This window comes from Cataglyphis hispanica, chromosome 20 (assembly GCF_021464435.1).
Source record: "Cataglyphis hispanica isolate Lineage 1 chromosome 20, ULB_Chis1_1.0, whole genome shotgun sequence".
Taxonomy (NCBI): domain Eukaryota; kingdom Metazoa; phylum Arthropoda; class Insecta; order Hymenoptera; family Formicidae; genus Cataglyphis; species Cataglyphis hispanica.
This window is the reverse complement of record NC_065973.1, coordinates 5,121,381-5,137,399: the sequence shown is the minus strand read 5'-3', so window position 1 is coordinate 5,137,399 and position 16,019 is coordinate 5,121,381. Positions and strand designations below refer to the sequence as shown.

The 16,019-nt window shown below is 32.2% G+C and overlaps 1 protein-coding gene across 1 annotated transcript; it reads left to right on the top strand.

Annotated features, from left to right (window-relative positions):
- Positions 1–7,518: 7,518 nt before the first annotated feature.
- Positions 7,519–12,223, top strand: LOC126857147 (dynein assembly factor with WDR repeat domains 1-like). Its single transcript, XM_050606324.1, has 8 exons — positions 7,519–7,558; positions 8,909–8,981; positions 9,179–9,382; positions 9,621–9,743; positions 9,920–10,104; positions 10,666–10,795; positions 11,504–11,802; positions 11,910–12,223. The coding sequence occupies exons 1-8, from the start codon at positions 7,519–7,521 to the stop codon at positions 12,104–12,106; spliced, it is 1,251 nt and encodes a 416-aa protein (XP_050462281.1). The 3' UTR covers positions 12,107–12,223.
- Positions 12,224–16,019: the final 3,796 nt, after the last annotated feature.

Sequence of the window (16,019 nt, the reverse complement as noted above, 5' to 3'; positions counted from 1 at the left end):
CCGATGCGCTATGGCATTCCACTGCACAATGATTACTTCACAGTGCACTCGCGCCAACACGTGAAGCAACGATCGTCCGTGCGCCGTGAAGCTTACGCACCGTGCATAACTCGTAGCGCGGTTCATTCATGACCAGTCGCAGGGCCGCGCCGTGCGGGGGTCCGCTGGACGCCAACAAGAGAGCATTACTTCGCCGGAATTTCGGCGAGACGGGCAGGATGTTCAAGATCATGTTATTCACAACCAAGCGAAAAGGCCTGATACAAAATAAACGTCGCTGCCCTTCGCGAAGGATCCAAAGACAAAATCGTTATCACTGTTTTGCACATTCACCTTAAAGAACATTTTATATATATCATTTGATTGTTTGTGGTCGATTGCTTGTATTTTGTTCTCCCACATTAGCATTGCACTTTGTTCATTGAAGATTATATTGTAGCCTTTTCTTGCACAAGCTCCCACAAAAAATAGATTCTTTTTAATGTTCGGTACTAGAAGCACATCTTCTATACGTGCTTCCTGCTATTTACCATTTACCAACTTTATTTATGCTAACTGTGCCACTGCCGATAACTTCCGCCATGCACAGTCCGTCATCTGCTAGCGATACTACTTCACCATCTAAAGGTTTGAAGTCGATAAACATTTGCGTCGGTAAGTCATATGGCGCACACTCCACTATCGGTAATTCAGGTATCATCTGAAGTCTTTGGTTTCAGTTCTTATATGTCTTCACTAGATAGCAATACTTCCCACTTATTATTTTCGTGCTCAATATGGTGGCCACAAAAGCAGTAATCTCTGTCCTTATCTGTATCTTCCTGTTTGCTTTTTTTCTTCTTATAATACTCGTGGGAGTAATATCCTCTTTTCTTTGCAATAATAATATTCCTCTTGCGACTTATTGCGTTGATCTAATTGTCTGTAATTTTTCTTGTCCTTATTATGCGAGGGTCGCGATTTTTCTTACTACTAGTACTCACTGCCGAGAATGCACTGGTTGTTTCACTTTCGATAATTAATCTGCTTTCTTCTTTTATTAGTCTTTCCAACAATGCCCGACCCGTTGTTCTGGTAGGGCGTATCTCATTTGGACACGTAATGATTGGACACCGCACGATTGGACACGACACTATTGAATACGTACATTGGACGATTGGATACGTACATTGCACGATTGGACACCGCAGCATTGGACACCGCACCAATGGACACCGCACGATTGGACACCGTACGATTAGATACCACACGATTGGACATCGTACGATTGAACACTACACGATTGAACATTGCACTTTTAAGTTAAGAAATGAGATTTTAATGTAGATTTTACAACCTTCCACGCGAAGTGAGATTTCACATGGGTTTAAAGTTTTCCACGCAAAGCGAAATTCAAGGAAAATCTATGTGTTTAATTTTAATGTTATTGGATCCCCTCCCCCCAAGAGAAGGACATACTGCCTCTACGCATTCGTATGATGTTAGCCGACGACTAACACTTTTTTTAAATAATTATATGTGACATTGATTGTATTTCGTTTGTAGATAAGTGTAGTGCATTTATTTTTGTTTGTTAGTTTATAATTAATTTTTAATTAATTATTTAAAGTGTCAGTCATCGGCTAACATCATATGATACATCATACATATTATAAAATAAAAAGAACTCTTTTGTAATCAATTGTATTTTGTTTGTAGAGTTTTGTGGTAGATTTAAAAAGTTTTGTAGTCTCTTCAAATTGTTTATCATTAATAAATAGATTTGTTGAACTATATATATAGCTACCCGACAAATCAATCAAGCTGGTACCCTCTGTTGTTTGACAAGTTTTAACTTGAAACTTGAGATTAGTAAACTTTGCTCTGATTGGTGAAATTCAATCCAATCTCAATTTTCGTAATATGATACAAGCTTTAGGTACGCATTCACATGTAAGAGATAAATTTAAATATAAATGTAAAAAATAAAATTTTAACTAGATAATTATTTATTTCCATATATACAAAATACTTTGTTGATTACAAAAGAGTTCTTTTTATTTTATAATATATATAATGTATCATAAGATGTTAGCCGACGACTGACACTTTAAATAATTAATTAAAAATTAATTATAACAAACAAAAATAAATGCACTACAATCATCTACAAACAAAATACAATTGATTACAAAAAATTTGTTTTATTTTATAATATGTATGATGTATCACATGATGTTAGCCGACAACTAACACTTTAAATAATTAATTAAAAATTAATTATAAACTAACAAACAAAAATAAATGCACTGCAAACATCTACAAACGAAATACAATCGATTTCACACATAATTATTTAAAACAAGTGTTAGTTGTCGGCTAACATCATACGAATCCTGTACGCATATACTTTTCAATGCGAAATGAGGTTCCACATGGGTTTACAATTTTGTTCAATTGTGCGGTGTCGAGTCGTGTCGCGTCCAACCATACGGTATCCAATCGTGCAGTGTCCAATCGTGCGGTGTCCAATCGTAAGGTATCCAATCATGCGGTGTCCAATCGTGCGAATCGAACAGTGTCCAATAAAACATGTCCAATAACACGTGTCCAATCGAGCGGTGTCCAATTGTTACGTGTCCAAATGGAGGTCACCCGTTCTGATACGCTATTCCATGTGGTTGCTAGCGTACTATATTTTGCCGGTAATGAGCCTAATATTTTCGCCATTATATCGACTTCTGTAATGTCTCGCATCCTTTAGTTGATTTGCGAGATTTTGCAAGTTTGTCACATGCTGTATTACAGAGTCTTCCGACTTCATTCGATACTCCGTATGATACTTCTACAAAAGTAGTAATCTACTGGATGCTGACTTTTGCTCATAAATTCCTGTCAAAGTCATCTACATTTCTCTTGCCGTAGCGCAGGTTATTAGTCCTCGCAATTGTTTCCTTTTAATTGCCGTTAAAATCAGGTTCATTGCCTTGGAGTTGTCCTTGAACTACAGTTTTACCGCCGCATCAGCTGCATTACCAGCCGGTCTCATTCGGATCCCGACTAGATCTTCTAATTTATGAGACATCAGTACTTGTTTCATCTCAAATTTCCAGGTTTGGAAATCTGATCCATCGAATTTCGTGATTCCCCTGCCAAGTATCTCCATCGCCATAATGGCCAACAGCACGTGTTTCTTTCTTTCGGTTTCGAAAACTCGTGTGCAGAATACATATGTCGTCTCTCGCGATTCGTCTTTTTTTTCTCGTCAGTCTAAAAGAATTAGGCTCATAACCTGTTGAAGACTGATTTTAGGCGTGATTGATTTAGGATCAAATCATGAAATCAGAAACTACTGCAAAACTACTTTGTACTTTATTTAGCGACGGTCACAATATAAGTGAGAGAAATCCCCGCGAGCATCATCAGCTCGATCTTCGCGCATGCGCATCAAATTCTTCGCCTACTTTCTCGAGCTTTCTAGAATGTTTTGTATTTTCGTAATGGTGATAGAGTAGCAAGTCTTTCCCGCCTCGCTTGCTTCTCGCATGAAACATTAATAAACAATGTTCAACAGAATGTAACATTGCTCCATCATATCTATCAAGTTAAGTTAAAGCGGGGAGCACACACTTTTGCATAAGCGCATAACCATAAACATAAAGAAATTGATTGGTCCACAAATGTATGCATAAGAAAATGAACCAATCAATTTCCTTATGCTTATTGTTATGCGCTTATGCAAAAGTGTGTGCTCCCCGCTTAAAGGTAAAAATCAGGTTGTTAAATAGAAAGCGATATTTTGTTTTCAACATTAAAAGAAAATGATAAGGGATTTTTCTGTTCAGAATAACACCCTCTATCTTTCCTTAAAGGAGTGCGCGAATTTTTGGACACTCTGTATATATATATACACTGATGATGCGATTGACGCCGGACATCCTATATATATATATATATATATATATATATATATATATATATATATATATCGCATCATCGGTCGTGTGCATGTAGAGCAGGTAAAACTGAAGAGAAAAGTCCTGCACCACTTTACTATTTTTGCAATAATTTTCGAGAAATTAATTAAAGAAGATCGACCAATTCGGGTGAGTATAAACGCGCGGCGAGAAAGGACGGCCCAAAGACAACCCAAAAGTTTGTGGTCGCTAGCCGCGCGATAAAATTTTGGGAGGAGCTCTCTACAAATGACAATGCTTACATACGAGCGATACATAATAATGGATTCTCACATTCTAGCAACTACACATCAATGGGTTGTGCCTTTTTACTGCGCGCTTATAGTCACGCTAATTGGTCGATCTTTTTTAATTAAATTCTCGAAAATTATTACAAAAATAGCAAAATGGTACAGGACTTTTTTTTCAGTTTTACCTGCTCTACCTGCACACTGATCGAAAAATTATATTACATATTTATATATATATATATATATATATATATATATATATATATATATATACACAGGGATATATATGCACACTTTTGACACACCCTTAATATATATATACAGGGTGTCCGATAATTCGCGGATTACCCTTTAAGGGAAGGTAGAGGGTATTATTCTGAATAGAAAAGTCCTGTACCATTTTGTGATTTTCTCAATATTTAAGAAAATATTAATTTTAAAAGATCAGCCAACGAAGTGCCGCGAAAAGCTCGCGGTGCGAAGATGCCTCCCACTGTCAATTGATAAGAGGGGAGCACACACTTTTGCATAAGCGCATAACCATAAACATAAAGAAATTGATTGGTCCACAAATGTATGCATAAGAAAATGAACCAATTAATTTCCTTATGCTTATTGTTATGCGCTTATGCAAAAATGTGTGCTCCTCGCTATACTCGGTCCGCGGCGAAGCAATGGGAGGAGCAGTTTGCGAGCATGCTTCGCTATGGCAATCGAAAAAATAACACACATAATGAAGATCACATACATAAAACGGAGCGCGCATTATGTGTGTATTTTTTTCGGTTGCCATAGCGAAGCATGCTCGCAAACTGCTCCTCCCATTGCTTCGCCGCGGACCGAGTATCAATTGACAGTGGGAGGCATCTTCGCGCCGCGAGCTTTTCGCGGCACTTCGTTGGCTGATCTTTTAAAATTAAAAACAGTAAACTGAACAGAAAAGTCCTTTACTATTTTGCAATTCTCGCAATAATTATTAAAATATTAATTAAAAAGTATTGGCAAATGAGCACGCGTTCCGCGCGGCTAGACCATGAGACGTACGCTCTAAGCGTGTCAGCAGCGAGTTTCGTAGAGTTGCACGGCAACGAAAAAGTTTGGTCTCTCGCGTATCTCTCTCGTCGCGAAGCCAACTTTTTGTTGCCGTGCGACACTATGAAGCTCGGCGCTGTCACGCCTAAAGCGTACGTCTCATGGTCTAGCCGCGCGAAACGCGTGCTTATTTGCCAATATCTTTTAATTAATATTTCAATAATTATTGCGAAAATTGCAAAATAATAAAGGACTTTTCTGTTCAGTTTACTGTCCTCTACCTGCTCACGAGCGTTGGCACAATCTTTGCAGGACACTCTATATATATATATATACTAGTATAGTATATACATATATATATATATATATATACTATATATATATTTTAAGTTGACCTTCACCTGACTTTGGCAATGCCACTTATGATCAAATTAATACTGTCATTAAATGCGTCTTTTTAAGCCAACTTTTATCTTTTTAAACCTTACAATTTTTGTCTGAAATATTTTTCTCTAAAATGCAACGTTTACAAGATATTTGAGTGTATCCAGACTTTTGACACACCCTGTATATATATATATATATATATATATATATATATATATATTACATATATATTACATATTTATATATATATATATATATATATATATATATATATAAATATGTAATATAATTTTTTAAATTAATTTTTCTATAATTGCAAAAACCCAAATTGGTAAAAAACTTTTTCTTAGTTTTATTTGCTGTATCTGCACACGACGGATGGTATAATCGACACCTTGTATGTATATAGTGTGTCCGGCAATTAAAATCGGCTAAAGATCGACGCTGATTGGTCGGACTTTATTCAATAATAATTTTTTTATAAGGCATTATAGGAGAAAATACAGAACTTTTCTTTTCAGTTTATATATTTTTTCAGTATTTTTTCAAAATTTATTTCCAGTATTTCAAAATTGTATGATGATAAATGATAACAGTAATATAATAACTAATATTGCACACATTATTTTGCTTACTTGATATTTTAGACATAAATGGTAAATAAACGGATAATTATAATTTTCTTCTCATAAATGTGTTACGTAACATGTATTACATCGAGCAGGATTCGATATTTTAAATTGTCAATTAAACTTTAGGATCTTCTGATTGATCAAGCTAATTACTCTAGGCATTGGTCGATATGCATGTTATCAAAATGTGTACTGATGGAACCTTCTCTTTATATCATAATTATATCCCATATAATAGCAATTGGTTAAATTTAATTTTAATTAAATAAATAGTAAAATATATTATAAAATAATTTATAATTTAATTTGTGAATAAACTTAAAATATAATTTATATGAGAATTAAATTTTTATTTTGTACTAGAAATAGGCAGTGAACGAATAAATTTCTATTAATCAGTTTAATATTCTTGTAATATTCTAGTTTTAATATACAGGATGTCCGATAATTCGCGGATTATCCTTTAAGGGAAGGTAGAGGGTGTTATTCTGAATAGAAAAGTCCTGTACCATTTTGTGATTTTCTCAATATTTAAGAAAATATTAATTTTAAAAGATCAGCCAACGAAGTGCCGCGAAAGCTCGTGGCGCGAAAATGCCTCCCACTGTCAATTGATACTCGGTCGCGGCGAAGCAATGGAGGAGCAGTTTGCGAACATGCTTCGCTATGGCAACCAAAAGAAATACACACATAATGCGCGCTCCGTTTTATGTATGTGATCTTTTCATTATGTGTGTATTTTTTTCGGTTGCCATAGCGAAGCATGCTCGCAAACTGCTCCTCCTATTGCTTCGCCGCGGACCGAGTATCAATTGACAGTGGGAGGCATTTTCGCGCCACGAGCTTTTCGCGGCACTTTGTTTGCTGATCTTTTAAAATTAATATTTTCTTAAATATTGAGAAAATCACAAAATGGTACAGGACTTTTCTATTCAGAATAATACCCTCTACCTTCCCTTAAAGGGTAATCCGCGAATTATCGGACACCCTATATATTGTATAGTATAACATTTTTAGTGTCTGAAATTGATCAAGCGGGCCTTGACAACCAATCTTCAATGCTAGGCAACGTATGATTACAAGACAATGCTCCTGACTGATATGCACGCACGCATGAAAGAAATGCGGTTTTGACAGTTTTGGTTGATTAGGAGAAAACGCGCTTTCGTGGTCATAATTCTTGACGCGTGATTATATTTTATAATTAAATCGGTGTTTCTTTCTCACCGGATCTGCCACTGTTTGAACGTGCTAATATTAAACGTGTTTTGAAATTTCCACATGAAGTTGCTAAAATTCTTGCTTCGTTATTTTCCACCAGGTAAGTAGACGATGTATTACCCATGAGTGCATTAAAAGTATTTGTTTATATTCAAAGTTTGAATTTTCTTGTTTAAATATTCATAAAATATACATGTTTTATTTATACAGTTAATTGCATGATTTAGCTGTTTCATGTTTATAAAAAGTCAACAGAATTATTGTTAATCGCATCTTTTAAAGTTTTATGATTTCGAAAATAATAAATAATAGAGAAAAGTAGGATAAAACCGGGTAGGCGAGTCAAACCGGATACCTTTTCTTTCCGTAATAAGTGCTATTATCTTTGGCCAACTCGTGTTATTAGTTATAGATTGATCATTATTTTGAGATACCCACATGCCCACGTGCATATGATGTTTCTTTTTTAAAAGAAGTTTAAAATTTTGGGCCAAAAAGATCGATATCAGGGCAATAATTGAGTCATTACGGACTTTTTCTACACAGAGCATTTGCTTCGGTAAATATAACATTGCATTCTGTATATATTAAAGAGTATATTGCATTAGTTTTGATTAGTTACTTTGTATCGGAATATACAGCCGCCGTGTTTGTTATTCCTCGTGGAGCAAAACCGGTTACCTATACACCTTATATAACAAAAAGAGGAAAAATTGTTTTTTTGATTTTGTTTTCCTACAAAAAACAGTTGAAAATGAAAGCTATCATTAAAAAAAGAAGCCACTAAAAAAAACTGTTTGAGATCCTTAAAGTTAAAACAACAAATAAGAAAGTCTTGCAGCAATGTAAAAAACATGAAGATATTTTTATTTGTGATTTTTGTCAATAGAATACATCTTTATATTGTATTTTGATTAAAATAAATGTAGATTTTGTAACTGCATGGTGTTTTACATGTTTTCAAATTGGTACCCGGTTTTACTCTACCAGTAGAGCAAGTCGAATATTTTGACTTCTTCAAAATATCTTGTTATCCTGGTAAATATTTTTTTTAGCAACTAATTTTATTTTCACATAGTTTAAGGTCCACCGAAAACTAGTAACGATTAGCAAAATTATTTTTACTCTCTGATTTGTAAGAAAGCAAATTCAAAATAGTACCAGATTTTATCCTACTTTCCTCTATTAATTTGATTAATATAATCATTTACAATGAAAATTAAAAATTTTAATAGAATCATGTAAATGCGTCACTTAGTTTATGCGTTAATCGATACTTTTTTATTCGTACAATTTTTGCTTTTTAATAGTTTATCGAATTAGTTGATACAAATTTTTTATTAATTTAATATATTGACAAGAAAAAACTCAGAAATATTTTAAATTATTATAACTAAAATCAAATTAATTTAATATTCTAAATTAAACATTAATTTTAAACATTTTTTAGGTCTTGCGCTAGAGTATACACAAGGCGGTGATATCAAAACAAAAATGATCGATTTGTTAGATTTGTGTGCTGGGTAATAAACTTTTCATCATTATTTATCACTTTTTGAATAAAATACCATGAGAAGAGAAATTAAATTTTTATTTACATTATTTTACTTTATTATCGTTATTTTATTTTCGCTTTTGTTTTTATTTAAATATCGAACTACGTGCATATTTGGTACATGTTCGCTGAGTAAAGCGAGAAATTACACGATTTACTTTGCAGAACGGACATAAGAGCATTAGCGGAGAGCATAAAAGCAGCTGAACCTGTAATAACCGAAAGTGTAATGGACCAGTTAGTCGAAACTTTGCAGAAACTGCAGACTAAAGTTTGCGATACAAACGCCAAACGCTACTACAAATACAAAACCTTACAAACTCATCTTTTGCCAGTCACTAATATAGCACTCGATAAGTTAGGTAAAAGGTACTCAGCATTAAAATTATTGCTTAACCCTTCATGAAATTTATAAAATTTTAAAACAGATGCTGTTTTCACATTATTTATATATTGCAACACATATAATATTTGATCAATCGCCACTAAAGCCACTTAAAAGCCATTAAGAAGATGTAAGAGCGACATTAAGAATAAATAAATATTATACATCAGATAATTTATTGAAACAAATATATAATTGATACATTATTCATTTGATTGATAGATGCTTGACAGGTAGCTACGACCGAACTTGTAAAGTTTGGGACATTGACAGTGGAACGGAGCTTTTTACTCTCGAAGGCCATAAGAACGTGGTCTACGCCGTCTCCTTCAACAATCCAACTTCGTAAGTTAATCATGATAAACAAAGTTAGTTTGTGACAATATCGATCCGGGTTGGGAAAATAAGTTAGCACTCGTATAACTTATAATGGACAAGTTATTCTTTTTACGTTTTCTATCACATATTCATTATAATGTGATAGTAATTTTATTAAATGACCATTATCGTTATCGTTTCAGGGACAAAATTGTGACTGGATCCTTCGACAAAACGGCAAGAGTTTGGTGCTCTCGGACAGGTCACTGCCTCGCGACTCTGTGGGGTCACGATGCAGAAGTGGTGGTAGCTAAATTTTCACCGACGCAATGCAAGCTCGTGACTGGCTCTATTGACGCGACGTCAAAAATATTCTATATAGAAACTGGTATCAAAAATATTGCAGTGTTATATCACATAATAAACACGCGTCAATACATATGGTTTACAATCGATTAAACATGACGGAATACTGTCGTGTCAATTTTTCGATATGTAAACAACGCGAAAACAGTTATAACGTATTCTCGCTTATAGTATCCGATTATTTATAGGCTTGTGTTATCGCAATGGCACCCTGATATTTTAATTAAAGAAGCTTAAATTAAGGGCGATTGTGAATGTTGCAAAAATTTTCTAAAGTTTTGGTTATTTCTGAGAGGGAATTTAGACAGTTATGAATATATACATGATATTAAATTTTAATTGATTAGGAATAATTTTATAACTAGTACTTTCATATAAAATAATTAAACTTTATTTTTGTCTTTTTTTAAGTAAGCAAAATAAATTAATCAAACATCATGGTTTTATTATTTGATTTAATCATTTATCGTGTAATCAAATAAGATTCATCCGAGATACATATTTTTTTTAGAATAAAGCAATGCTACCGGTATGCCATATCCTTCTTTTATACAAGAAACACAAACAGATTTGGATTCGACAGGTCAAGAGTTGGGCACATTGAGGGGCCATACGGCGGAAGTTATTGCACTGCATTATAACAATGATGGAAATCAGATCATATCAGGTTCTTTCGATGGGACGGTGAACATCTGGGATACAAGAACTTTTACGTGGGTTCTCTTCCTTATTTTATATTACATATCTTATCTTAATGCTACATCGTAAATGTAACGTATGACTTGCATTAAATTTATTATACAGGGTGTCCCGAAATTAAATGTTAAGACTTCGGGAATGTGTGAAGAATCAATAAACTAAGAAAAAAAACTTTTTAGAGATTTGTTCGTTTTTGTTTTGTATTGAAGAAAAACGCAAAAAAAAATAAAAAAATTTTTATCAAAAAACTTAACACTAAAATTATTAAATTTATTGAAAAGTACTATAAAATAAAAATTTTAGAGCATGAAATTAAAAAATGAAAATAAATTGAAATCCTGAAGTAAAATTAGAGAATTGTAAATAAACATGCAAAGCAAAAACCGGCAAATCTCCAAAAGACTTCTTTTCTAATTTATTGATCTTTCACACACTACCGAAATGACATTTAATTTCGGAAGCTGTACATATAAAGTAATTGTTAATATTGAAAAGTGTAATATAACTGTTTGATATTTTTATAGAATCAACTTGTTTTTCTTAATATTATAATATTACTTTTATTTCTTTGCCGTATCAGTTGTTGCTTAATATGTGTATATTTATTATTACACAAGTATTATTATTTATATGTAAAATTTTTTTTCGAAATAATGTTTTTTTCTTATTACCTTAAACATTATATCACGTGATATTTAAAGATATTTTTATCTATCAAGCAGGCGAACAAGTGTATTGATTGGACATCACGCGGAATTGTCCAATTGTCTTTATAATTTTGACTGCTCTTTAATCGCATCATCTTCCATGGATAAAACCGCGAAGATATGGGATGTGAGAATGAATTCTTGTCTGGTTACTTTGCTCGGACATGACGACGAAGTTTTGGATCTCGCTTTCGAGAATAATGATAAGAAACTAGCAACAGCTAGCAGCGACACTACTGCACGAATTTGGGATATAAGCAGCAATTTCCAACAATTGGCATTGATGAAAGGCCACCGAGAAGAAGTTTCAAAAGGCAAATTTCTTATTGCAAATAAGTCTTGCGACATCTCATATTCATTTGTACTCAATGTACTTCAATGTATTTCAATGTACTTCAATTTTCTATAAATTTATTTATAGTTTGTTTTAGTCCAAACGGCCATCAACTTCTAACTGCTTCCTTAGACAGAACGGCCAGGCTATGGTCTGCAGATGATGGTTCTTGCTTTCAAGAATTGAAGGGACACACTGATGATGTCTTTGCTTGCGCATTTTCATATACAGGAGATAGTATAATTACTGCTAGCAAAGACAATACTTGTATGATTTGGAGATGATTTGATTGGTTTCAAGTATGCGCTTAGTTTTCACTTATCGCTCTGTTTATCGTTTATATTATACATTTCTATGTTCTCTAAACTTTGGTGCGAGTGTAATTTATTGTTTTTCGATAAACAGGCGAATAGATGGCAATATTAATCGCTTCTGCATTCCACTAGACGGTATTATCAAAATTTTGACTATAACAGAATAATATTGCGTTGAAAAGGAAAAAATTTTGCTATAAAATTATCACTACGATTATATGTTTGATATGAAATCGACAAGTTTCGATATTTTGATATAACATAAGAATTTGTTGCTAAAATAAAATTATTTTTTTGATAAATTTTTATTTTGTTATGTCGAAATTATCACTTTAATTGTAAAATAAAAGAAGGTAAATATGGATATTAAATTACACCTCATCGATGACTTTGACTTTGACATATGTTGTCAAGGACATGACCTTGAGTAAATTTTCCTTATAACTTAACCGGCAGTCTCTTATAGTTTGAGATATTTAAAGTTATGATTTTACAATAATTTTTTTATTATAAAATTTTATTATAAAATAAGGAAAAATAAAGGTTGTTTACATTATCTTTGCGTAGATCAGACGTGGAAAAAGTGTTTGTTTACATTTCCAGAGACGAAGCTCTTCAGATTTTTTTACTTTCCACGCGAGGTTCAACGCAAATCTATGTGTCTAATTTTGATGGTAGTGGAGCTCCCCCTCCCCTAGGGGAGGGCGGAACACACTGTTTCTACGCATACACTTTTTAATGCGAAGTAAAGTTCCACATGGGTTTAAAAGTTTTCACGCGAAGCGAGGTTCAATTCAAACCAAAGTGTCTAATTTTAATAGTAGTAGAGCCCTCCCGTAAAAGGAGCGGAACACATCGCCTCCTCGCATAAACTTTTTATTGCAAAGTGAGATTCCACATGAGTTTATAATTTTCCACTTTATATTTACGTATTAAAAAGTATATACGTGAAATAGTATGATCCGCAATGTTCCGGTATGTTCCGTCCCCTCCCTGCGGAGGGGCTTCATTATCAAAAAATTAGATACATAGGTTTGCGTTGAACTTCGCTTCGCGTGGAAAGTGGAAAAATCCAAGGAGCTTCGTCCCCGAAAATGTAAACAAACACTTTTTCCACATCTGCTCTACAAGTACAACGTAAACAAGCTTTATTTTTTTTTTTTATAACAAAAAATACATTAAAACTGTGAAACTTTAACATTAAATATCTCAAAAACTATAAGAGACCGCCGATTAAGTTATAAGGAAAAGTTACTCAGGGTCATATCCTTGACAACATATGTCAAGGTAAAAGTCATCGGTGAAATGTAACTTAATATGCATATTTACCTAAAAGAAAATTAATTTATTATTAACAAAATAATTTTTTAACAAATTTACAAAAACTATTTTTAACAAATAAATTTCTAATATTTTTAAGCTTTTTGTTATCATATATAATAATCGTATATAATAACCGATGAAAAGTTAATACAAGATATGTATATCAAATCAGCATTTTTTTTTTCTTTAATTTTTTCTTTCTTTTTTTCTTTTTTCTTTAAAAAGAATATTTAAAACAAATGTATTTATCATTAAATGAATTTATTTCATAATTGTGATTATTTTTAAATATATTTATTTTCTAATTCTTAAGATAATATATACATACATAAATTGTAATATCAAATTACACAAGTGCATTTTCTAAAAATATTTTAATAATTATTTATTATTAAAATACATAACTAACATGTATCAGCGTTATTAAAAATTATTTGCATCACATTATTAAGATGACGCAACAATATGTGTTGTATTGGACTTTAAGAAACTGATAACGTTAGAAAAATTAGCGATAAAAATTGTTATTCAAACACACACACGCACACGCACACGCACAGAGAAAGAGAGAGAGAGAGAATCCAACATTAGCTGTTTGTGAGTTAATTTTATACATATTTGCACTTGTATATACAGGCATTTCGACATGATAAATACATAAAATTGCAAATCATTTTATGAATGTAGTTATACATACATCAACAGTAATAGAAAGATAAAACAGAATTTTTTTTATCTCTCCTGTATATAGAGTGAGTCATTAAAAACTGCTTTCTAAGATATTTTCATAAAGATTGATTTTACACGAAAACGTTTAAGACAAAACTTAAATAATTTTTAAAAGGTTACATTTTTAGTCATCTTAATTTATTTTTAGCCGGAGGTACTAAAAGTTTGCAAAAAATTTTGAAGTTTATCTCAAATTTTTAAATGGAAAACTCAATTTTTAATGAATATATTATAATTGTAGAGGAAAGGATGAAACTAACGACTTATAACACCGACCGTGGGATAGCTTTGAAATAAAAAAAAAATCCAGAAAAACAGGAGGAATAATAAATAAGTAATAAAAGTAATAATTTTTCAAACAAAATAAATTAATTTTATTTAATAAGATGCTATATATTGGAATTGTTCGATATTGATAAATACGTTGCTTCTTGTCTTTGAGAGTTATTGATACATCTCGATATGGTACATCTCTATTTGTTCACTCATCATTTTAATCCAATTGATACATTCATTTTTCTTGTGTTATCAACATTATGTTTATTAACGTCGAAGACATGAAACAATATTTTACCAATGCTTATTGAACGATTCCAAAAGATACATTGCAAAGAGTTCGCGCATTTTTTAGAAAATTCAAAAGTGTGATCATGAAATGTGTGTCATGAAATAAATAGGCACTTTGAGCATCTTATCAAAATGTCAAGTTATGAGTGAAACATACTGTCTCCACGCATATACTTTTTAATTTGAAATGAGGTTTCACATAAGTTTCACAACTATTCACTTTATATTTACCAAAATATTATATAAATAACTTATCAATATAAAGATTTGAGTTGAACCTCGATTTGTGTGAAAAGTGAAAAAGCCCAAGGAGTTTCGTCTTTAGAAATAAACAGACACTTTTTTCACATATGCTTTACACAAATGCAACGTAAACAAACTTTATTTTTGCTTATTTTATAACAGAAAAAGCATTAAACTTGTAAAACTTTAAAATCTCGGAAACTATTGGTCAAAAAATTTTTTTACTATTTTTTCCGTGTTCCTCGTCAAAAATGCCTTCAGAAACGACCCTTTAAATAGGGGACCGTAATTATCGTATTCATGCCAATTATTCTAATAAAAATTAAAATAAGGTAAACATTATGGTAAACATAAAATTAAGATGAAAATAAGAGAGAGAAATGAAAACATTTCATAGAATATTACAATAAACGTTACATAAAAGAATATTATATATTAATTGTTTAAATAAATATGTGCAAGATATATGTGTGATTATCACAAAATTTATACACACATATACCTACACGCACACACACACACACACACACACACACACACACACACACACACACACACACACACAATACGCATATATATATATATATATATATATATATATATATATATATATATATAAGGTAGAATGTGTTATTCTGAACAGAAAAGTCCTGTACTATTTTTTTCTATAACGCTTAATAAAGGAATTATTATTGAGTGAAGTCTGGCCTATCATCGCCGATCTTTAACTGGACGCATGGTCGGTGAGCCGCGCGCTTGGTAGTGTGCGTGAGCGCTCAGATGTATGATGGCTCACCGACGTATGCCCGGCTGAAGATCGGCGATGATAGGCCAGTCTTCACTCAATAATAATTCTTTTATTAAGCGTTATAGAAAAAAATAGTACAGGACTTTTCTGTCCTGTTAATTATATATATATATATATATATATATATATATATATATATATATATATAATTAAAATTCGTATATATATTTATGTCTTGTTTTAGAAATATAAATATAAAGTTAATTATATTCA